This window comes from Amborella trichopoda, chromosome 5 (genome assembly GCF_054954075.1).
Source record: "Amborella trichopoda isolate Santa Cruz 75 chromosome 5, AtrichopodaSantaCruz75HAP2 v2.0, whole genome shotgun sequence".
NCBI lineage: Eukaryota > Viridiplantae > Streptophyta > Magnoliopsida > Amborellales > Amborellaceae > Amborella > Amborella trichopoda.
Window position 1 is genome coordinate 27,389,210 of NC_142340.1, and position 24,314 is coordinate 27,413,523.

At 38.1% G+C, this 24,314-nt stretch overlaps 1 protein-coding gene across 4 annotated transcripts; it reads left to right on the top strand.

Moving 5' to 3' along the window:
* Positions 1–1,465: 1,465 nt before the first annotated feature.
* LOC18431754 (uncharacterized) lies at positions 1,466–23,685 on the top strand. 4 transcript variants are annotated; one of them, XM_020665674.2, is made up of 5 exons: positions 1,480–1,758; positions 2,534–2,972; positions 4,326–4,616; positions 5,850–5,924; positions 23,096–23,685. In XM_020665674.2, exons 2-5 carry the CDS (start codon positions 2,577–2,579, stop codon positions 23,168–23,170), a joined length of 837 nt encoding a protein of 278 aa, XP_020521333.1. In that variant the 5' UTR covers positions 1,480–1,758; positions 2,534–2,576; the 3' UTR covers positions 23,171–23,685. The 4 variants fall into 4 exon arrangements, with proteins under 4 accessions (XP_011622420.1, XP_020521333.1, XP_011622419.1 ...); XM_011624118.3 differs by lacking the exon at positions 5,850–5,924 and having other exon boundaries at positions 1,466–1,758; XM_011624117.3 differs by lacking the exons at positions 5,850–5,924; positions 23,096–23,685 and having other exon boundaries at positions 1,481–1,758; positions 4,326–5,396.
* Positions 23,686–24,314: the final 629 nt, after the last annotated feature.

Sequence of the window (24,314 nt, forward strand, 5' to 3'; positions counted from 1 at the left end):
GATGGTAGGGGGAGGATAGAACTTCTATGTTGTAGGGGAAACATAGAAAGCTTTTCCTTTGAAATAATGGTCTCTCCACTTTCAATAATTCTATAAACCATAGGCGAGGTTTCGGCAAAGCAAAATGATTTCATTGCCCTCATCTTATGAAACCAAAGTTGATCTACTATAAAGATCATTTGTATTTTTTCTAAGGCTTAGATTTAAGCATCTCACCAAAATGAATGGAATATGTTAATTGGGCTAAAAGAATACTTTCTAGGTTGTTTTTGTAATTTTTTTTTTTATGATTGTTCATTAAAATGAAAATAGTGTATATTTCAAAACTTGGATCAAACAAATGGCCATAAGATGGTGTTTTAAGATTATTGCATCACATTACTATACAACACATAGTTTTCTAGAAATGTCGTTGCATTATTTTATTATACAACTGTTGCATTGGATCATTGCTCTTGGATATAAGAAGTTCGCGATTACTTCTACAAATGTGAAATCCCACCCGTCATAAAGTAGAAAAACCTTTTCTAGGGCCTTGAGACGCTATCAAAATGCACACTCTTAGCCATTAGATTTATCTAATGACTAAAAATAATTATGACATCAAGGGTCTTATTGTATACTTTCCCTTAATTTTATTATGCTTTGGTTTCATGGTTCGGCTGCGAAATAAAGAAAACTCTTTTCAAGACAAAGTAAATGTTACATAGCACAAGCCACTCACGACTACATGTTTTAGACACCATATATTTCGAAGGGATGGGCAAAAATTATTAATCACATGTTCAAGTGAGTAGGGGTGGCAGTTGGGTCGGCGTGACCGGTGGGACGATCCAAATAAAATTGCAAGGGTTGGGTTTAGGCCTATATCGATGTCCGCCTGATCCGACTTGATAAATTTTTATTTTTTATGTTTTTATTTTCTAAACCCTCGTTCCTAGGCTAAGGTTAATTTCATCTCCACCATCTCTCCATGAATGGAGGGCTGATGCTCCCATCGTGTGTATTGTAGTTTTGACATACGCAAGTTGCGTATGCTTTGTTTTATTAAAAAAGGTTTTTGTCCTTTCAATTTTGATTAAGAGAGTCGCTCACCTTTTATTTTAGATCCGACGTCTTAAGTATTTTATTTTTAGTTTTTTAATACAAATTGTATGAATAGGCTCCATCTTCTCATTAAAGCGCATTTATAAAAAATATTAAAAATAATATCTCAATAAAATATAATGATCAAAATATATTTTGAAATTTTTCAGAGTATTTTGATCATTTTATTTTATTAAAAATATTTATTTTATATTTTTTCTGATAGAGTTTAATAGAGGATTAAACCTACAAGTGTCAAAATAATTTATAAAAAAAAATTTAAAATAAAACAGTGACGTGTCATTGTAATTGAAACAACCTTAACCTTCGATTTAGAATGGACGGTTGGATAAATGGAAGCATATATATAAGTTTTGTTGTAGGGGATTTAGAATGGACGGTTGGATAAATGGAAGCATATATATAAGTTTTGTTGTAGGGGAAGCCTGTCCTCGTTTATTCGGCCACTTTTAATTCTTCAAGAAGCAATCCTTGTCTTATTCTTCATCCCTACTCTCCCGATAACCATGAAGAGTTTGTTACTCCCTAATTTCTAGTTTCATTGGGATCTCTCTCGCATCGACGAGTTTCAGTCGCTAGACCGAGCAAAACCTGCAAAACGTCTCTCTCTAGTTCTTTTTTGCTAGGTATTTGCAGACGCATCATCAAAAGGCAAGTTAAAATGCTCGTGGTTATTTTTTATTTTTACTTTTGGGATGGTGTTTTGTATATTCTTCTTTGTCAAAGAAAGAGAAATAAATTGCAAGTTCTGGATATTATTCTTGTCATGGGTCTGCAACTCCTCCATCAATCCTCTTAGAAAACGTTTATTGCGTAAATGTCAGTATTTATTTTAAATTTAAGAGCAGGATACGTGACTTTTTTCTATTTATTTCCATTCAATGCGATGAGTTTTATATTCTTTGAAGTTTTGGATAATACTCGTAGATATTATCATTTTGGGTGATTGCGTTAGTATCGGTTATGAATCTAATAATAGGAATAATTTTGTATGTTTTTTTGCCAATTTTGTGTCCTTAGCCTGCTTCGGTGATCGTCTTTTATACATGCTACTGTTTATTATTCGTATTTTGATCTTTCCACATCTCTGATTTTGAAAAGGTGGTTCCTTTGCATTGAAAATCCGGCAGTCTCAAAAACAAAAGAAAAAAGAAAAGAAAAAAGGCATTGTAATAATCAACATAATGATGATGATGATGATGATTTTGCTATAGTTTTTGTAATCGCCTTCATCTGTGAATGATGGGTTCTTCGTTGACTCCCCCTTTGTATTTTTTTATTTTTAAAGTTTTCAAGTTTAATCAGACTTAATTTACTGAAAAAAAAGAAAAAGGAAAAAAGATATTGGGTTATTGTTTCTTTCGCATTCCATACCTTTTAAGTTTAATCATGATGTTTCTACTGATGGATTTGTGACTTTTTTCAGATTTTATCAACTGGGGTGTGATCGATCGTTTCATTGTGGTGTCATGAATTTTCAGCAAGATAGTCCTGTAGAGGTTTTAGATCGAAGAGATTCACCTTCTGGTTCTTGGCATTGTGCCACAATTGTATCGGGCAATGAAACTTATTACTATGTAAAGTTTGTGAACGATAATGGTGGGACAACGGTACAAAAAGTCCCCAAAGGGGCAGTTAGGCCTTGTCCTCCCCCTATGGATAGTGGTGAAAACTGGATGCCTGGTGATCTTGTAGAAGTTTATGATTTTAATTATTGGAAAGGTGGGGTAGTTATGGAGCCTTTGTTCGGCACCAATTATGTTATTGTTAGGATTTTTGGGACTTCTGAACAGATACAGGTTCACTATTGCAATATCAGGGTACGACAAGCTTGGCAGGACAATGAATGGCATCGAATTGGAAAGGTGAGTGACTTTGATCAATCTCTCTCATTTATTTTTTGCTTTCTTTGTGATGACCCAAATTATTTATTGGTTTGGTGGGAGAGAGTTGATACTATTGAGTCTATTACCCTCTATTTGTTTGAGTTTCTCCCATGAAGCATCTCAATTGTTTTACCTTCAATTGTTTCTGGTTTTGTGTTTTTGGGTTGTCAGGCTTCTGTGTGACAATCAATTGTGCTTTTCTTGGATGTTCTACATATGGCTTTTGTAATTAGAAAGTTACAAAAAAAATAAATTAAGAAAGTTACAAAAAGATGTATTGAAAAAGTAGTTATGAAATATATTTAAGTGTTTTACTTCTGAGAAGCGGTGTGTGAATTGATTCAGCTATTGTGGTTTCCGGTTGTGTGGGGGTTATGTTTGAGAATCGATGGTTCCTTCCTTAGATGTTGTAAATTCTTTTTCTTAATTGATGGATTTTATTATTGTTGACCTCAATTAATTGGGATGAGGCTTGGTTGATGATGATGATGTATTTTATTATTAGTTAGATATTTCATATTAATTATATAATAATGAATTATATTCTGGTTACATGCAATTAGGTTTTATGAGCACATTGGGAGCCAAGATTGCAAGGGGCCTGAGAAACCCCTCGATTATTTTAACTGTGATTCCTTTTTAACTGATGATAAGCTTCCACTCAGTATGGCTGCCATGAGAAGATACATGCCCATTATTTTTGTCTTTGCAGCTGTCTCAGATTTCCTTTCATCTCAATTGATGTTTTACAATATGTTTTGATTCTTTGAAGCTGATTGAATGCTAAATGTAATTTGGATGTTTTGGGTAGTGCTTTGCTGTTGCTCTATCAAGGTTCTGAACATTGGGAAGTCACATATGATGCTTTGCCTATTTAAAGGCTTTCGCTGATGCTAATTTTCATCTGAATTGATACCTTTTTGTGTCTTTTTATTCTCTGATGCTAACTGGGGGGCATGTTTTTTTCACTGAATTGGCATGTGCATATGTGTGTCTTTTTTTTTTTTTTTTTTGAAAATTTTAATTTTAATTTTAATTTTATTTTCTTTTTTTTTTGGTTTTTTGGGTTGTGGGGGTGGTGGGGTGTGCCGGGGGGAGGTGGGGTAGTCGAGGCTGAGTTTCCTTGCTCTTTGTTCAAGGTTTTGCTTAGTGGTGCTACTTGTGAGCCTTTAGCCCTTTATATTACATTGGTTAATATGGGAATCTTAAATGCATTCCATGAGTTAATTTCAAGAATTCCCATTTATTCTCTTTTATTTTATTTTAAGGCTTATTTAGCGTGGGCATTACATGAACTTCTCATTGATATACTGCTTGTTCCCATCCATGTAGGATGCTGGCAATTGGGAAGCGGGTCAGGATGTTGATTGTTCAATGGCGAAAGCTTGGAAGTTAAAGTGTCCCCGACCTCAGTTGCCTGATTCAAGTGGTAAAATTAGCATTGGATATTGCAGATCCGGGGTTAAAGATACTTCTAAGGCCTCTCCAGCATCAAAATCCAAGAAAAGAAAAGCAGAGTCTTCCACTCTTTCAATGGTGTCCGGTCCCTGCAGAAGATTAATTAAAGAAGTGGGTACATTTCGGGGTCCAGTTTCAGGAGGTTCTTCTCCGTTTCTCGAAAAGGTAGATGCTGTTGCTTACCCACAAAATATGTTGGGTGAAAAATGCATGCATGCTTCCTTTAGAGAGAGAAAATTTGGATACAATGAGGCAGATGTAGGTGGGGAGATGCGAAATTCCTGTATTGGATATCCTTTTGCAAGGTGCATAGAATCTAGCGAAGCTTATAGAGAGGACTTCTTAGTTGCTAGTTGTAGTAATGATAGCTGTGATTATCAAAACAGTCCCTATCCTTATCATTCTAGGACATCCCCTAGTCAAGATATGGGTAGCCCTTTTGGTCTTGATGTATCTTTGGAACATGGAAGAGAATGCACTTTTGGTGCAAAGGAGGAATTGACAAATGTAATTCACGAATTAGAGCTACGTGCCTACCGGTCAATAATGGAGGCATTGTATGCATCTGGACCCTTAACTTGGGAGCATGAAGCTCTAATGACAACTCTGCGGCTTAATCTCCACATTTCAATTGATGAACACTTAGCAGAGTTAAGGCATTTAGCTTCTTCTCATTGAAACTATTACTGAAGTTTCCTGTCCAATTGTTGGGAAACATTACCCCTAATTTTACGCCTCGTTTTAGGTTTTTGGAATCTTTGTTATGAGAATAATCTACTTGTATATTCATTGTAAGAAGCGGAATGAATTGATAGAAACATTTATTCTTCATGTTTGGAATCTCTGTGATTTGGCTTTTGCCAACAATGTTCTATGGAGTAGAGAAAATTGTACTGTAAACACTTGCGAGGCAATGCAATTTAGCTTTAAGGCTTTTAACAGAAATTTTAATTTTTAACTTTTGCAGTATTGGCAATGTACATTTTCTTGTGTTAAGATTCTAATTACAGTTGTATTATTGAGGAGTTGATTTCTAGCTCCTGTTATCCATAAAAGGAAGTAAAGAACTTCTTCTAAGTGTTATTGTTATAATTATTTCAATCTGAATGATCAAAAGCATATAAAAGCTGGTTCGTTGCCTTTTTAGGAAAATGGAATGTGAATTGTTGCAATGGATTTTCTAGTTATGTTGTTTTGTAATGTTAGATTCCATATGCCGCTCTACGGCCGGATGTGTTCCTGGGAATTGAGAATTCATTGTAACCATCATTTTGGAGATTAAATGATGCTCACTGAAACCACCATAACCTTCTTTTTGCTAGTATCGATGGACATCTGCATGTGTTTTTTGTAGCACTTCCGCTGATTCTATTTTGGTCTCCCATTTACACATGGCAGGGTTTGGGCCATATACAATTGTGTACTATTTCCCTAAGACGTTTTTCTGTCTGTGGTGGGTTATACAGTGTACAGGTATGATATTTAAGTGGTTCTTTGGTTCATAGATGAGTTGGCTGTTGTAATTCATAAGTCCATCTACGCTGCTGTTTCTAAGGTCTATAAACAGCATGTTGATGATCCTTCGTGATATGCAGTGTCTGGCATGTGGACTGAAACTCTGATTTTTGGAGACAATGAATTTGTATATCGTTGTATTGCTTTCTCTCTCTAATAGTTCATCTGGTGGTGCTCCCTTTTTCTCTATTTTCTTGCCAATGTTCTATTCAATGTATTTAATAATTGAGGCGTCATGAGAAACCAGATGAATAATTTGTATCTCAGTATATTCAGTCTCAATTTACATGCTACATGGGATCTCTCTCTCTAATAGGTTAAATTACTCCCATAACTATTGTACGGCCAGAAGTTTATATTTGAAGAGGTCAAGCATTCCATCGTTGAATTTGGAGGCTCATAACCTCGCTTATAAAAGTCAGGATATGAAGTGGGGGTTTGTCTTTTGCTTAGTTTTTGTAATCAATAATTCAATGTTGTTATCTTTGCATTCATTGCACTCTAGAGGCTTATTCTCTTTGAAGATCAATTCTACAAGCTATTTCTTGTTTTGTAATATCAGTTTAAAGTCTGTTGTGGTCTTTTGGCTGATGGCACCTGTCCTGTAGGTTCTGTATATTAAGGTGTTGAAGAAGATCTCGGCTTATCATTTTAGAACTTCTGTGACTAATGTGGATGCAGATCTGGACTTGCTGACATAACAGTATGCCTTTGTCCTGTATCTTTTATTGTTCTATCAAGTTGGGCCATTCTACAAAGCAAAAAACACAAGAAAAAGGAAAAAAAGGAAGAAGAAGAATTCTTTTTAAGTTTGTCATTAGTTGATATGTCAAGATTCAGTAAAATGACTGGATTGTGCTGGCGTAAAATTGTGAATGTTCCAGAGTGCGATGACTTGGTTTTTCCAGCTCTAGCAGTAATACTAGAGGGGATCCTTCTCAAGAAATTGAAGTAGAATACCAAGATCAGGGAGGAGCTTCATGTATTGAACGTTTATACATTACATTTAGGTGTGGGTATGGCATCCAATCAGGATATAAAATGCACCAGCGGACTTTAAATGATAAAAAATATTTGGCAAACAGAAACAAAGATGAATAAGTGGATTATGACAGTTTTAGGAGCTCAATGGTTTTATACTTCCTTTCTGGGGTAGATATGAGGGTTCTTCATAACTGGAAGGTTTACAATTAACTAACAAGTTGCACAACAGTTTCGCTGGAAAGGATAATAAAAGATTTTTGGATACTACATTTTTTGTGATGGTTAATGGTCCTGTAGAGTTTGTGCCCACAAGCTAGATTATTCTTATTGCTTGAAATTAGGGATCCTAGGTCCAAATAAAAACTTCTACAATACCTGTACGGTAGGCTGTAATTATACAGGATTGTTTGCATGATACGCCTTGCCACACCCCAATACCTTGTGGTGCCAAGTGAGGTTCCTGAAACCTCTCTAAATTCCTGCAAGTCCCTTTCTGCCATGGGAAAATGGTTTGAAGCTCCTAAAATGATGCCAATCTGGTATCCATTGATGTGGATTGTACCGAATGCATGTTGAGATGGCATCAGGATGGACCATTTTGGGAACCCAAATCGCTTTTTTTGGCGGACTTATGATCTAAGTGGGAAAACAAATGGATATGCAGAATTTTTCGGCTGTATGAAGTTGTATCATACTGAATGTCCCCTCTTTACCCACCTCCTTATTTACTGTCTATTTTGAAGTGGCGTGGTCCAGATTCAATAGTGGGTGGGGGAACTGGAGGGCAGTCACATGCTTGTCACCGTGGTTGCTGGTTGCTTTTTGATGGCTAAGTGGCTTCTATCTTAGTTCAAGTGATGCCTCCCCCTTCTGCAATCTGGACTGTCGTCCAGCAAGATACTAGATGGGGTAGAGCAACACAAATGCTGTGCTCTGACCAGGTCATACAATCACTTTAGGGACTGTTTGATAGCAATCAAATACCCTGATATTCCAGGATATTATAGAATCTAATATTATTTTAATTTTAAAAGTTCATAGACATCTTTGGGAGGTCCGTATCCTACTAAATATATCCAAATAAACCCCATATATCCGAATCCCCAAAAATTCTACTCTGACCTGAGTTTTTGGCGATACTAAAAATTTTATCGGCATTGTTCCATTTTCTTCTTGACTCTTTCTCATTTCACTAAAATGGCTCCATGTTCTCGCTCTAAGCCTGTGACCCCAACTTCTCTCTTTCTTCTCTCTCTCTCTCTCTCTGCTCACCTTCGCTCTATCTTAGGAATGGCCCAGTCCATGGCTCAATGCTGAAAGCATGTGGGAGAGAGCTCAGGGATTTTTCACTGCACTAGAATGGCTCCATATTATCTCTCTATGCCTGTGACCCCAATCTCTCTCTTCCCTCTTTCTTCCTCCTCACCTTCGCCCTATCTCAAGAATGGCCCAAACCAGTCATCTTCATACCTGTTCTTGGCCCATGGGACTGGATATACAGATGCAGTTGCAGAAACTGCGGAAGAGAGAGAAAGGACGATGATTTGGGTTTTTCTGAACTTTTAAGAAGCTGGTATGGTAATTCTCAGCCTGTCAGAAAGGCGCCAAAGATGGGAGGCAACTGTTACTGAGGAGCTCCATGAGCGTATGTGGAAGAAGCAGTGGGAGGAAGCTCTTGAGGTAATTGACATGCTTTGAGAGCAACAGTTCTACCAGCCAGGAGAGGGGACATACATCGAACTTTTGATTCTTCTCAATAAATCAGGCCAACCAGACCAAGCTCCAAAACTCTTTGGTTCATGGGGGCTGCCAATGGAGGAGAGAGAATAGGAAAGGGGTTGCCAATGGAGGAGAGAGAATAGGAGAGGAGTTGCATAGAATTCAGAAGCTTCAAAGGGCTTCAAAATGACTAGAAAATGGGCTTTCGTTGCGAGGGACTCAACAGTATTCTACTAAAGTTATCAGTAGTTGAAGACAGTCAAACATATACAGAAAAACACATATAAGAATTATTTATAATTCATATATGGCCATCACTTTATTCAGATTTTTAAAAATTTGAATATTCAGATTCAGTTTTGTCAAACAGACCCTTAAATGTACTTTATATAATTTTGAAAGTAGCAAACAACGGGCAACATGGGGCTGCCACACATTGAAACACAAGCCAGTGTGCTAACATCCAGCCCTAATGGGGCTTGCAACGTGTGTCGACTTTGCTTATTAAATTCTTTATCAAAATTGATATGCTAAACCTACTCTAAGCAATGTCCTGAGATTCCTTCGGCCAAAATGCCCTGACTTATATAAAACAATATAATATTATAAAAGAAAGAATTAATGCCTCATTAATTGGAAACTAAATGCCATAGTACGTTTGGTGTGATATCAAATAGAAGGGCAGATCATGCCTTATTTTGCATAATCTCTCTCTCTTTGGCCGCCAACCCTTCCCACCCCTCGCCGTCATTCTCGTGTGTGTGAACTAGGTGTGGTAATGGATCTAAACCCGATGGGGTCTTGATTTGGGTTAAAAAATTGGACCTGGCGGGTTGGGCCCAAGTCCAAATATTGGACCCAAATACTATTCGGGTTTGGGTTCGGGTTCTGGCTCGGTCCCTCATTATATTTTCGGGTCTGGTGACGTCGGGTTTGGTTGGGTCCCATAATATTTTTTGGGTCGGGTTACGGGTCCAGTTGGACTTGGAATCGACGTGACTTATGGCCACCCCTAGTGTGAATAGGCTGGAGCAAGTTTGCTTATGCACGTATATTACAAGGACATGGATATGAGAATCCGTGTGTCTCTTGAATTTGAAACTGGCTCATCCACTGGACCCGGAGCCAGACCCGACCCCGGAGCCGGAGCCGGACCCGAACCAAACCCATTGCCACCCTTAGTGTGAACAGGTTGGAGCAAGTTTGCTTATGCACCTATATTACAAGAACATGGATATGTTGGATTGGAAACCGGCTCATCTACCTATATTTCGTTAAGTTCTGAATGAGTAATGACACATCCTTACAAGTTTGTATAATGCAAACATGTTATATATATATATATGTATATGTGATTGTCTACAAAGAGACCATTTATCTTTTGTACATGTACATGGAGGTCACAATCATTCTTGTCCCTTAAATTTCAAAATGGGTGGTTGTAAGAGTGTCATTGAATAGAAACAAGTTCCAAAAAAAAAATTCTCGGACTTTGTGACTCCCTAGGCCATCCAATATGACATCTAATGAGTGAGAATGATTGTGATCTCCGTGTAAAAAAGATAAATGGTCTCTTTGTAAATAATCCCTATATATATTGGAAAAAGTTGGGGTTAGCCCACTAGCTCATATGAATATATGAGCCAAACAGCCTATATTGAATCTGGGTCGATTTGACGATCACAGATGTCCGGTAGTGCTTGAATTTTATTTATTTTTCTACAAATCCAAATCACTTGAAATTTTAGTTACATGTTCTTTTCATCAAGGTGCATTTAATAAAAATATAAAAACAATTATCCGAGAAAAGAAAAATGACCAAAATACCCCTCTAAAATTTTCGGGGGTATTTTGGTCAATTTATTTCATGTAAAATATTTTTTGATTTTTTTTGAAGATTCACCTATTTTTGATGAACACACGTCTAAAATTTCAATTAATTTGGATTTGTAGAAAAAAAAAAATTCAAACACTACCGGAGATCCGTGATCATCAGATCAGGCCAGATTCAATCTGGGCCGTTGGGCTTGTATGTTCATGTGAGCTAGTGGGCTAAACCCAACTTTTTCCATATATATATTCCTCAATACATATCAGGATCCATACTATGAATAATATTTGAGCCATCAAAGAAGATGGTTGTTTTGATGCTAAATTCATCGTAGCACACTTCAAAACTTTGGGACAAGTTTTCTCCAATCAGGGGAAAATGATGCGGGGAAAAATTATTCTTATTTCTAATTTTTATTGATTTTCACAATATGTATATTTTAAATTTAGATTTAGGGTTTATTTCTAGGGTTTTTAAGTTTTTTGGGGATTCTAGGGTTTTTATATTTTTTATTTACTATTGAGTATTTACAATTCATAAGTGCTGTTCACACATACTGTTCACAGGGGTATTTCTGAAATTTCAGTATTGTTTAGGGGTATTTTAGAATCTTAAACACTTACCTGGGTCTCAAGTTAGTTTTAGGGTTTCATAGGCTTATAAAAAATTAGATGTCAAATTTTGGGAGGCGTATGTTGTTAGAATGAATTAAATTCTACGAAAGAACAAAGTTCTTTTCTTGGCTTGATTTACAGCCATGCATTTTCTCTATAATTACTGATTCTTACTTGTTTGAGGTTCAAGAAAAAGGTGGATTCAATTTCCCACGTTTCCTATATATATATGGTGTATGTATATGTGTATATGTATGTCATCATCATCATTATAACCTTTTTCCAACTAGTTGGGATCGGCTACACGAATCCTAATATGCCATTCTGCTATATCAAGTGTCATGCCCACTGTGAGGCCATAAGTCCCCATACCTTTTCCCACTACTTCCAACCATATCCTTTTGGGCCTACCCCTTGCCATTTTTGAGCCTTCCACTTGAACCAACTTGTACTCCTAACAGGTGCTGTATTGGGTCTGTTGCACATGGTAACCCCCCTAAGTCTATTTTCTCTCATCTTATCGCCTATTGGAGTTAAACTTAATTTTTCCCAAATGTATTCATTTGGAATTTATACCTTCTTATCTTGCCACTCATCCGTCTCAACATTCTTATCTCAGCTACACTCATCCTATGGGTATATTGTTTGTTGACCGCCCAACAGCACTGTAAAGCAAAGCTAGTCTCACAACTGTTTTATATAACTTCGAGTTCAACTTCATTAGTATGCAGCGATCATATAAAACTCTGGTTGAACATTTCCTCTTGGCCCACTCAGATCTATTTCTATGTGCGACATTTTCCTCAATTTCTCCATTCTTTGGATTGTCGACCCAAGATATTGAAAGTGCGCTCCTTTGGTATTTTTTGGCCGTCCATTTTAACTACTTCATTGTCTTTACTCCTATTATTAATATTTGCATTCCATATACTCTGTCTCTTTCCGGCTAACTTTAGAATTTTTAGATTCTTGAGCATCCCTCTAAAGTTCTTTGTGTTGATGTTGCTTCGGATAACATTGATCAAAACTCTGTCATCTGTGTACAACATACACCATGGTACCTCATCTTTGTGTGAATATGTATATATGTATATTTGTATAAGATTACTTTCTTACTTTTTAGCAATAAAATTAACTTTAAAAAAATTGTGGGTCTATCCAAATCATAAGACACGTACACAAATCTTACAATATGGACACACGGCCACACGCTTCTTAGAAAAGGGATACACACGTCTTTTCATCCACTATGCGGACTTCTATCCATATAGCAAACCTGCTATGTCTGCAAATCCATAAAATGGAAATTTTAGGACTCAAATATCGACATGGATTTCCCATGCCTGTATACAGTCGATATGTGTGGCTAGTAGTTGGTGCGTTGGATTGTCCTAAGCACATGCAGCGTGCTTCTCATTGTTATATAGCTGTTTTCAGTGCTCATGCATGTGCACAACTGTTGAATTTCAGCATTCTTAAATGAGAATTCTTGGTTTGAATTTGGTTTTCTATTCTTTCATCGAAATTTTATTATCTTTGTTTATGGTTTTTAGGTAGATGTGGAATTAGTTTTGTTTTTGATTGTGGCTGCAAAGATGAGTTTCAGTATGTATCGGTTTTACTACATGGTGCCTTTGTAAACGTACTCAATAAATTTCTTCACTGAATGTTGGTGTGCCATAGTGCGAAACATTTGATGGAAGACACTTATTTTATTCGGGGAGAAATGGTAATTATAAGTAAACAGATGTATTTTATTATTTAATAGAGGTATAATATCTCTTTTTTTTGTTTTTGAATGTTAAGGTGGGATGGGAATGAAACTCTAGACATTCCATTGAGTCACCCACCACCCTAACCTGCTCTGTCTAGAGCAAATTTTCTTAATGGAGGTACAATGTTAAAAAGTTCTGCTACTAGACGGCCAGAAAGCCAAAACGCTTAGGAATGACCTAGGCGGGGGTGCCTATGCGGCCAAGGTGCCGCCAAGGCACTCACTCTAAGGTAAGCTGAGGTTAGTATTCTCGCCTAACCTCAACTGGCCTAAGGCAGGCCTAACCTCAAGTGCATGTTGAGATTAGGAGAGAGATGTTAGAGCACTTGAAGGGGGTTAAAAACAAGAAAGGGGACGTAAGGAAAAGCATGAAGAAATTGTTAGAAGTGTAGATATTTTGAGAGTTCGGGAAGAGGAAGAGGACATGTATGTCGAGCTTGGATCTCTTAGTAAGCCAATGGGGTCCATGCATAAGAGGTCTTGAAGAAGAGGGCCTATGGATTCTTACTTCCCCTCCTCGATCTTGAGATTGTACCACGCGAAAGGGGTTAAACAAGTTTAGGGAGCTACTTAAAGAAAGAGGATAGAGATAAGGTAGCACAATATGTGTCCAGATGGTTCTACCAAGCAGGCATTTCTTTTAATTTTGCTAACTTGAAAAGTTTTTAGAATATGTTGGTGGCATTGGGACAATTTGACCAGGGTTTAGGGCTCCAACAGCTTGTGAGATTTGGGAACTATTGCTTAGAAAAGAAGTTGAGCTTACTAATAACTATTTTAAGACCCACAAGGACACATAGGGGTGTACAGTTGCACTATTATGACTGATGGTTGGAGTGATAATAGGAGCAGAAGCATTGTGAATTTGATGATGAATTATCTGTAAGGAACAATATTCTAGTCTATTGACGATTCTGACAAGTCCCATGATGCGGCCTTCATTTTCTGTTTGGTGGACAAGTGCATAGAGGAGGTGGGGGAGGATAAAGTAACCAATACGTACTTAGCCAATATGGTGGCTGCTAGGTTATTGATGGAGAAGAGGCCACGGATTTTTTTGTCGCCTTGCGCAACACATTGCATAGACCTCTTGGTAAGAGGAAGTCGATGAAGAAAACCATCAAAAAAGGAAATATCGTCAGAGTCTATATATACAGTCGCATAAGTAAGAACATGAGTTTTGTACTATGTCTATGCTTCGTTGTTACTTATTGGATCCTTTTGAATAAATGCATGTTTTGTGATGTCAGTGTAAGTTTGTAACTTGGGGAAAATTAATGTTGGTCAGGTCTTAGTTATGATGAGGAAGTTCATTGGGAGGAGGGTAGGTGAGAGCTGGGTGACTAGATATGCCACTTGTCTTTGCGATCTTTGTATGAGCAAAAGGAAAAGTTGAGTTGCATGTTTGTATCTAAGGATTGGACCAAGTCCAATTGGGCCAAATAATCAGATGGTCAAGTAGTGATGGAGATTGTCATGGAATCACGATTTTGAAATAGGGTTCAATTTGCCTTACATGTTTTTCAGCCATTAATAAAGGTACTCAAGATGGTTGACGCTGATAAGGAGTCCATGATGGGTCACATTTATAAAGCTACGGAGGATGCTACGGTAGAAATCAAGAAATGTTTTGGGAATGATGAAGCTAAGTATGGGGAATACTTGAAGATTATGGAAGATAAATGGAACTACTAGCTTGAGAGGTCCCTACACTAAGTAGGGTACTTCCTTAACCCTGCTCACCATTATACTGATCATGAGGTACATGGCAAGATGGATTTTATGGAAGCTTTCAAGCAATGCAATATCAAACTCCCCTGATCCTGAAGTCTAGGACAATGTCACAATGGAGTTAGACAAGTATAAGCCCTCTATTGGGTCTCTTGTAAAGGAGTTGGCAATAAGTCAGAGGACCAAGATCTCTCTTGGTGAGTTTAGAACTTCATTTAGAACTTCCTCATTTTGATTTCATATTTGAGTATTAAAATTCAATTATATAGATACCTTATGTATTACATTGAATTTATGTGAAATATCTTCATTGTGGAGTAGCCATGAGGGAAGCACCCCACATTTGTGGCAGATGGCCATGAATAGATTGAATTTGACTTGTGCCTTGTCTGGGTGTGAGTGCAACTTCGGCATATTTGATATGGTAATATTGCTTAGATAGTACTATAGTAGTTTAGTTAGTTTATTAGCTTTACCTATGTTATGTTCTTCTAAATTTTAATTTTTCATTCAAAATTTATCTAATTGAGCGAAAGCAGACTGAATGATCTAATCTAAGATCATTTGGTTAGTTTATTAGCTTAACTATGTCATGTTTTTCTACATTTTACCTCATGGGATATTGCTGCTGCCTGGGACAAATGGTTTCTGGCAGTAGCATCCTTTTTGTCTCGAGGAGCTTTCATTCTTAGTTCTTACATTAACATGTTATTATAGTTTGAGGAGTATGCTCCGGAGTGATTGTGCAGGATGCAGTTATATTGCTAAGTATCTAGGTTTCTTTATCTATGCTAGATTTTTTATGTATTGCTTCACAATACATACTCAACAAGAATTGTTACTTTGGACTGCTGTATCTATTTTAGGTTTCTTTTATGGGGAAAAGTTTATATAGAGCCGAGACTCTAAACAATCAAATTAGAGCCCTCCTCAAAAATTTCATTAGAAGACGTTGTTTTGATCCTCAAATTGTTCATCTCGATATCAAGATGCATGGACATGAGAGAAAAATGGATTTCGAGTTTTGGAAATAGTGCATCTTGCGACGCATTTTTGGACCGTCAATTTTTAAGATTTTCAAGTTTTCATAGATCTACTTGATCTACACTATTTTTAAGCTTTAAATTTTATAATTAAAGATGAAAATATATTTTAAGGCTATCACAAAGATTTCCAGTATTGGAACCACATTTCTTGACACTATTTAACGGTGCGCTTTACTTTGATTGTTTAGAGCCTCGGCTCTATACAAACCCCACTCTTCTTTTATTTGTACCAATTCATTATATTCTTGTAGCATAGGCTAGGCCTAGTCATGTCTATTAGGTCATACAAGCTTACTGTGCTGCCATTGTTCTGCCATTGTGGATGTCGGGAAGGGATTGCCGTTCCTTTACCATAGGTAGATAACAGAGAATCAAACTCAGTTGGTCACTGGGTCAGGTTGACTTGGTCATGCGGCAAGTTGACTGAGTAATACTCAGAAGTTTAGAATTAGTGTTTTGTATCATTTAAATAAATTAATAAAATTATATAAGAGATAATCACAATTTTCACATTAAAAAATCCTAACTCCAAAACCCTGTACTTTTAATCCGAAATCTGTCCCCATACATTCAATCCATTTGCATGATTCATCATATAATCAATAAATCAAAGAAAACTTTAGCCTTTGAAGGTTATTTCTAGTGTTGATGGTCCTCCTATCCCATCAATCATTGTTTAGATCATCACCATTGTCTCTAGAGCCACCCCTGCCCTTGATGTTGTTCTGCAATTGTTCTTTCACTCATGATAATGATCTTAAATGAGAGCGGGAGTCTTATTAATCATTGTTTGGATATTTAAGATTTTCTATTTAACTATCATCAAACATACCTTTTGTTTGCATCGTGATCTTTCTGTGGCCCCTCAAAGGGGGAGAGGGAGGTATTGTGTTTATTATGCATGCTATTACTTTTTGCAGTTAATAAGTTCAATTTTAAAGTTTGCAAACATAACTTATCATCTATATTAAGATAATCTAGGCATTGGTCTTCTGCTTGATTGTATAATGGCAATGTGCAGGGGAGCGATTCATGTCCACTCGCTATTATTATGTAGGGTGGGCATGATATGCATCGTACTGTCAATATGATACATGCATCTACTATGCTTTGTAATTTCTAAGTGAGTTATTGAGTTTTTTTTGCATTAATGAAATAACATGGGAGTGGATTCATTCGACTAGTTTGACCTGGCTGAGTTGGATGATTCTGGGATGAATTCTGAGACTTCGTCAGATTTTGGCCAAGGAAATAAAAGGGTTTTCACTATTTCACTTTTACTACTCCAGGTACTGCCATGGCAGTTAATCCTTTTTGTTTGCCATGCAGACCCCTGTAAAACTGATTCAGAGTCTATGAGGGTGTTTTGATGTATTTTAAATATATTAAATGCGGTTTGTGGTATTTACTTTGTTATCTTAAGTCTTAACAGGATCCTACTCAGATGCAAATTTTTTTGTAGGGAGATCCTCTGAAAAGCAGGAAACTGCATTATCCTTTGGCATTTCAAGATTTGGATAATCTTTTTTTTTTTGAGAATGTTAACCTTCGAACCAGTATCTAGATTGAACACCAAATTAGAAGGTGGAAGCCTTACACTGTTATAGTGGTAATGCGGACCACTTCATTATTGGTGAGGTTTGATAATGTGGAGTATCCATCAGTCATTATTGGTGAATTTCAATTCTGTGGAGTATGGATCAGGTCGTTATTGTTGAGACTTCAATTGGGTGGTTGTGAATTACCCATACGATGTATATTTTATTGGTCGCAAATTTGTTTATTAATATTCAATGTTATTTGTTTGGGGAAGAGGAGCTGAGGAGACTTGAAAAATGCATTGGATGTGAAATAGATAGGTTCCCTTTTAAGTATCTTGGGTGGCCACTACTGGTACACTGGGAAGAGAATGTGGGACGAGAGAGGAAGCTAGACTCATGGAGACCAAGATATCTATCTATGGGTGGAAAAGTAATGCTAATTAAATCTCTATTAGCCAATCTACCCATCCTTGGTATGTCCGTATTTTGAATGCCTTGGTGTGAAGTTTCTGATGGATAATGGATAACATAATTTTCGACGCAAACTTTAGAAGAAAGGGGACATTGGGATAAGAAAGATCATGGAAACTAACCAAACCCTGTTTGGAAAGTGGTAGTGGCGACTATTGGACAGGTCAGAACAACATTGGAATCATGCTGTTGGAAACAAATATGGCAAGGATGACTCTGGATGGATGGTTAATAATCTACAACAGAAGGGAAGAGCTTCAAGTGCCTGAAGGGCAACCAGTCTCATTATTTGGTAATTCTGAACATAAAGTTCCAAGTTGGAGATGGAAAGAGAATTACATGTTGGTCAGGAAAGGCAAAGTTGCGGGAGAGGTATCTGGACCTGTATAGTTTGTGGCGACCAAGATGTTACTAGTTATCAATATTTAGAGGACTTTGGACATAACATGGCATGGACACCAAAATTGCAATGGGACAAGGATGAAGAAACCCAGTGTCCGCTGAGCTGTCATAAGAATTGCAGGGCTTCTACTACATGCCAAATGGGGCAGATAGAATGGTGTGTTCTCCTGAGGCTGACAATGTCTCGATCAAATTATTCTATCACGTTATTATTAGTTTATGACCATGTCAGTAGAGCACCCTGTTGACCATTGCAAGAGGAGGGCCATGTTGTCCCCAAGGTGTAAGCAATTCAGGGACTTCTGAAGACTGAGATTTTGGCTTGGCTGGTCTGCCTTAATAAGGTGACCAATAACATTGTGTTCATACCAATTAGGTTTTTGATGTTTAAAATGATGCTGAGATTGTTGGATCATTTACTCATACATTGTGAGCTAGCAGGAAGGTGTGGTCCTTCATCCTGGGGTTATTTGGTGCCTATTGGATAGTGCCTCATTCAATGAAGGAACTGCTGGCACAATGGTGCTTTATTCCTTTGCCAAAAGCTAGGCCCCATTCTTTGAGGAATCGCAGTATTAGATGTGCTACGGATGATAAGGATAGTGAGGAATAGTAGGAGATTTAAAAAATAAGAGCCACCCATTTAGTGGTTACCAGATAACATAATGGCTAACACTCATTGTGTGGGCAAGGACACAGAGAAGGAATTTTGTGAATATTCTTTTAGCGATTTGCAAAAGCAATGGGACACCATTGTGAATGGACTTCTGCCTAGGAAGAAGAGTCTTGGTTTGTCGAATAGTGGGTGCCTCCACCTATGGGTACCATGGAGCTGAGCCTTGATGGACCTCCCAGGGTCAACCTTGGCAGTGATTGGGAGTTACCTTTGGGATGATCAAGGCAAAATATGTCATTTTCTGTGTCATTGCCATTATGTGACTCCCATGTGATGAAGGTAAGAGCTTTGCTGATAGGGCTAAGGAGTATAGAGTCAAGATGCAAGAATGGTTTGCGGCGATTCTGTAAATGTTATAATGTGGGAGGAAAAGAATGCTTGTGGAAATTACAAAATGTGTTCTGGGGGATATTTGTTTTTTATATCTATAGAAGACACCTTGTTGGTAAGCCTGGCTTTGTTCTCAAGTTGGATTTTGAAAAGCCCTATGATCATGTGGATTGACAGGTCCTCAACCATGCTATGGTCCTAATGGGTTTTAGCTGAAAATGGCCTTCCTGGATATCGGGAATTGTTTTCGTGGCTTTTCCCCAAGGTATAAAAAAACGATAGGCGGCCAGCGGCGCCCAGCGCCCATCGCCTAGGCGGCGCCCAGATCCTTGGGCGCCCTGTAGTGGGAAATCATCCATTTTTAACCTAGTAGTGGAAAATCATAGCATTTTTAAAAATATTTGCTTTCCTAATATACATATATGCATATATTTGTGTCAAATTTTGTAATTTATTCCATTTCGCAACATGTGTTTTACTTTGGGGGTTCAAAAATAAACCCCATAACTTTTTTGTACAAACTTGGGGGTCAAAATGACCCATTATGCCCTTTTGGGCGAATTTAAAAAGAAATTTCTGCTTGACTTCACTGGGGGCCTGCACAGACTTGGGTGCTGGGCACCAGCCCAGGTAAAAACGCCCGTTTCGGTTTTTTGTTAAAAAACGCCTAGGCACCGGATGGACCATTTTTTTAAACAATGCTTTTCCCTCATAGTTATTGGAGGTCCTCATGACTTTTTCTCCTTGGCAAGGGGCCTCCACCATCAAGACCTGTTGTGTTTCCTCGTTTCGATTATCATAGAAAATTTCAATCGTTCCATCTCCAAAATACAACCAAGGTATGCTCAATGGCTTCTCCACCTCTCATATTGGCCACCCATTTCCCATTTATAATTAGCTCATGACACTTGTCTTCTCTTATGCAACCCCACAACAGGTCAATAATATGTGGTTGTTCATTTAGTGTTTTAGATTCGGTTCTAAACTGCGAAAAACCTAACTCATGAGGATATCCATTCCTCAATCCAAGGTACGGTTCCTTGATAAGAATTGGTGTGGCATTGATACACTACCCAGTGAATACCTGGGCCTCCTGTTGGGCATGGGCAAACCTAATAAGGCTCCATGGAGTCTGCTATTTGAGAGATTTGAATGCAAGCTAGTGGCTTGGAAAATTAGTTTTCTCTCACTGTGGCTGCATAACCTTGATCAAGGCCACGCTTTCCAACATCCTTGTCTTCCAAATGTTTGTGTTCAAAATGCTGGCTTCCATCGAACATAGGCTTTGAATGCGTGACAAAAGAGCATTTTACACCCCACAAATACCATCTTGTTATATGGAAAAGAGTCTGCTTTCCTATGTCCCACATTTCGCTGGGGATCATAAAGGGAACTACAATATTGCATTGCTTGCCAAGAGACTTGGCCACAGAAAACAACCACTTTATGGGAAGCAGTCAAAACTTTGATATGTTTCATAAGTCATCTACCCAAAATGAGAACTGACAAATGAGCTTGGCATGTTTGGAAGGCTATCATCATTAGCTTCCTGGTAGCCAAAACAGAGGATGATGTCCACTTTTCGAAGGACCTATGGCTACACTCCTAATCCCTAGAACAAGAATTTCCAAATCTCTTTCTTATGGCGGCCGACCAGAAAGCTACCATCACGTATTAGTACAACCAACATGGAGGCCAAACCATCTGGACAACTTGGATTCAGTTACAGCCTTAAGGACAGTGAGTGTGATGGGACTAATAGTTTCACCTAGCACTGTGTGGCCTTGACTCTCAGCCAGGCTACTAAGAGTCAAGTTTAGTCTATTCTTACGTGCATCAAGTTACATGCACCACACTCACGCTCACAAAGCACGAACACTGGGTCAAGGGCCGTAGCCCACTTTTATTCAAGCTGTACACAATGTACAATTACAATATGTACGCCACAAATGCTCACCAAGGGTTTGGGCTAAGGGTTTATATAGATCCCGAGTTACAACCTTTTGAAATTCCAACCGAATACAAGTGGTGACCAGCCAATCCGCTTGGCCTGGTTAGGGACACCTGGCAGCTAGTCAGGCTGCCCATGTCTTGAGTGGCTAAACCTCCACACCTAGTCAGCCACCCTCAAGCCATGCTTTGAGGTGAGGGCACCTGGCCTTGTCCGCCTTGTCCTGCCAGTCGAACCAAGGCTCCCACCATCCCTTCAATAAGAGGTGTATACATAAAAAACTGCTATCTATGAGTTCACGTAGTTTGCAGCAAAGTGGCATAGATGCAAGCTGTATGCGCATGAGGCTCCCTGGTGCACTAGGCTGGTGCATGATGCTTGTTGGATAGGGTGTGAGACTAGCAGGTGGGTCAGGTTGGGCGTCTGGCTAGTTGAGTGGTGCATCAAGTGAGGTTTGTGGGCCTTGCCTTTGACTAGCATACGCTCACCTAACTGGGGTCCTGACAAGCCTCCCCCATCAACAGTTTTTGACGTCCTCGTCGGGGGTCTATCGAAGAACTCTCGGATTAGTTCCTCGTACTTCAAGAGGATTGCATCCTTCTCCCAACTTGCTTCTTCCTCAGGCAAGTCCTTCCACTTGACCAAGAATTCCACCCTTCAGTTTTTCTTGCTTTGGCCCAACAACCGTCGAGACAATAGAGCCTCGACCTCATGCTTGAACTGGATCCTTTACATTTGGTGGAGCTCGTACAGCCTGAACCCCACTTGGGTCCTCATCCCTGTGGTAGGGCTTCAAAAAGCTCATGTGGAGCACTGGATACACCTTGATTTGGTCTGGTAGGGCCTACCCGATAGGCCAGCTTGCCTATGCACCTGATCACCTCAACAAAGGTCTTGGATTAGCCCACGATATGGAGTCTTTGCACTGATTTTCTTCCATATAAGTAATGCTCTGTATATTGCCTTTTTTTTGGAGGACATCAGCTGGGGTTTTTTTGTTTGGTGGACAAACTTCAAACTGGGGAGTGTCCGCTGGGCTGAAGATGTTGTTTGATTCGGTTTTTACCTCCTTTGGTTGTTTGTGAAATTCCCAGCTGCAACAGCCGATTAAGGTTTTTGGAGTTGTTTGCAGATCTACAATTTTCTTTGATATCAGTGAAACTGGTGCATGTTATTAGTTTTCTGTTTTTAGTTTTTCTTTTGGTTATTTAAGCTGGAGTTAAGCAGTGCCTCTATGAGGGCATTAATTTGTGCCGGGAAGAAATGTCCTTTTCTTTTGTTGGTGATATATTGTTTCAGGGTGCAGATTTGACCACTAACATTTTAAATTGTCCTCTAACTATTTTTTATTCTTCCAACCAACAAATGGGTGGCAATAACAATTCAAAACCATAGAATGGGGTGGATTATTGAAAAAGTGTGGTCCACCCTGTTTTGGTATATTGGTTCTTTCTAGGCTTAAAGCCAGAAACCCTTTTGATTGTATTTCTTATCCTTGTGCTGCATGTGGAGAAAAATTTTCTGTTGTTTTGGTTATGCATACTGAGTTTTACAGACATGAGGTTGGGCCCGATCGAATTAATATTCGTGTTGCTTGAGGGTTTCATGGATTGGTTGGGGCTTGATTTTCTTTTTTTCCCTATTTAGGTTAGTAATATGTTGATTGCCTTTTTTTTTTGTGTATGATGCAACAGTCCTAGGTGCAATATCTGCTGTAGTTTTTCTTTTTATATTTTTCATTTAATTTTCTTAAGTTACTTTTCTGGGTTTTTATTTCCTTGCTTATTGGTTATTGCATTAATTTGTTTCTGTTGGAGTTGAGAGCAAGGATTCGGAACTATCAAACAGAGCATGATAGCTGTGAAGATCGCACTTTTTGCTTGCACATATCTGCCCTTGCTGTCCCTAAAATGATGAGTCTAGCAATGTCTTTGCTTGTTTGATTTGTTTTTTCATATTAATTTCTGCCCTCTGCCCTGAATGCAGGTTCATCACGGTTTTCTCGATCTTTGTAAGATTTTAAGTGGGTATCCCCTAACTCAAAATGGCTATGGTGCAGGAACGGGCAGGCATTTGGTGGGGCAAGAAGATTCTCGTTCTTTTGCTGTGGTCACTCACTCGAGCTATTATATAAGAGAACATTGTGCAAGATCATTGGAATTGGGGAATCATACTCGTCTTTGCTGTATAAGCCAGCTGTTTATGCTTTGATGGTTGTCGACCATGAATGAGGGCTCACAATTGAACATGCCCATGTAATTTTTTATGAAGTTTTGGCCCCACTTCAGGATGTCAATTGGGTAATCAAAGGAAGACCCAATGCCTGAGATACTTGTTGAGCTTTTCCGGATATTAAAAGATGGATGACGAGGTTTTATTGGCTTCCATGTATGGTGGAATCCATATGGGCAGAATGCTAGGCTCCTCATTAATATTTAAGTTTGGGAAGCACTTGGATCTTTATAGTAAGTTCTTCTTGAAGGTGATTTGGATTTTAGCCATTATATGGCTACTGTGTGGAGCTGGTGATGAGATGACTGATTTTATTTTGGGATGTCTTAAATACATCCGGTTGGAGATTCCTCTGTCCTCTGTAATGTGAATGTAAATGAGCATGGGAATGATTCTTTACCATTCCATTTTTGAGCCCTTCTTTTTGTATATTTTAATTTTCAGCCTTTTCTTTGTCAATATGCTCTTTATTTTGTTTGCCTTCTATAGATTATTATTGATGAAGAGAATGAGAAGTGGGAACCCTGTTTCTGCTTCCGTGAATTTTGGGGATGTAGTTAAAAGTTTATAACCTGTCGGATGGGACGTCAAATTGCTGTTTGCTGGACTCTAATTCAATGATGCCTCCTAGTGGTATCATTCATGAATTTATCTATCTATACTATATGTATATATAGGGGGAATTACACATATATCTGATATTTCAAGCGTTGTTACAATTTCACCAAAACTTTGTACTTATTACATTCAAAATTTTGGATATTACATGTATATTCATTCTTGGGAGCGCCAATTTTTTTTTTTGAAACAGCCCTATTTTTGAATCTGCAATACAAAAAAAAGTTAATTGCCCAATTTTTGGATCTTTAGGATCTAAAATAATAAAAAATCGGAACTACATAGTCCAAAAAACAAATATTGGACTCTTAAATTGTAGATTTTTTATTTTGTAGCTTCCAGATTTTGAAAATTTGAAAATTCAATCATACTTGGTTCTTACAAAATTAAATTTCAGATCTTAAAATCCAAAATGAGTAATTTTGTTA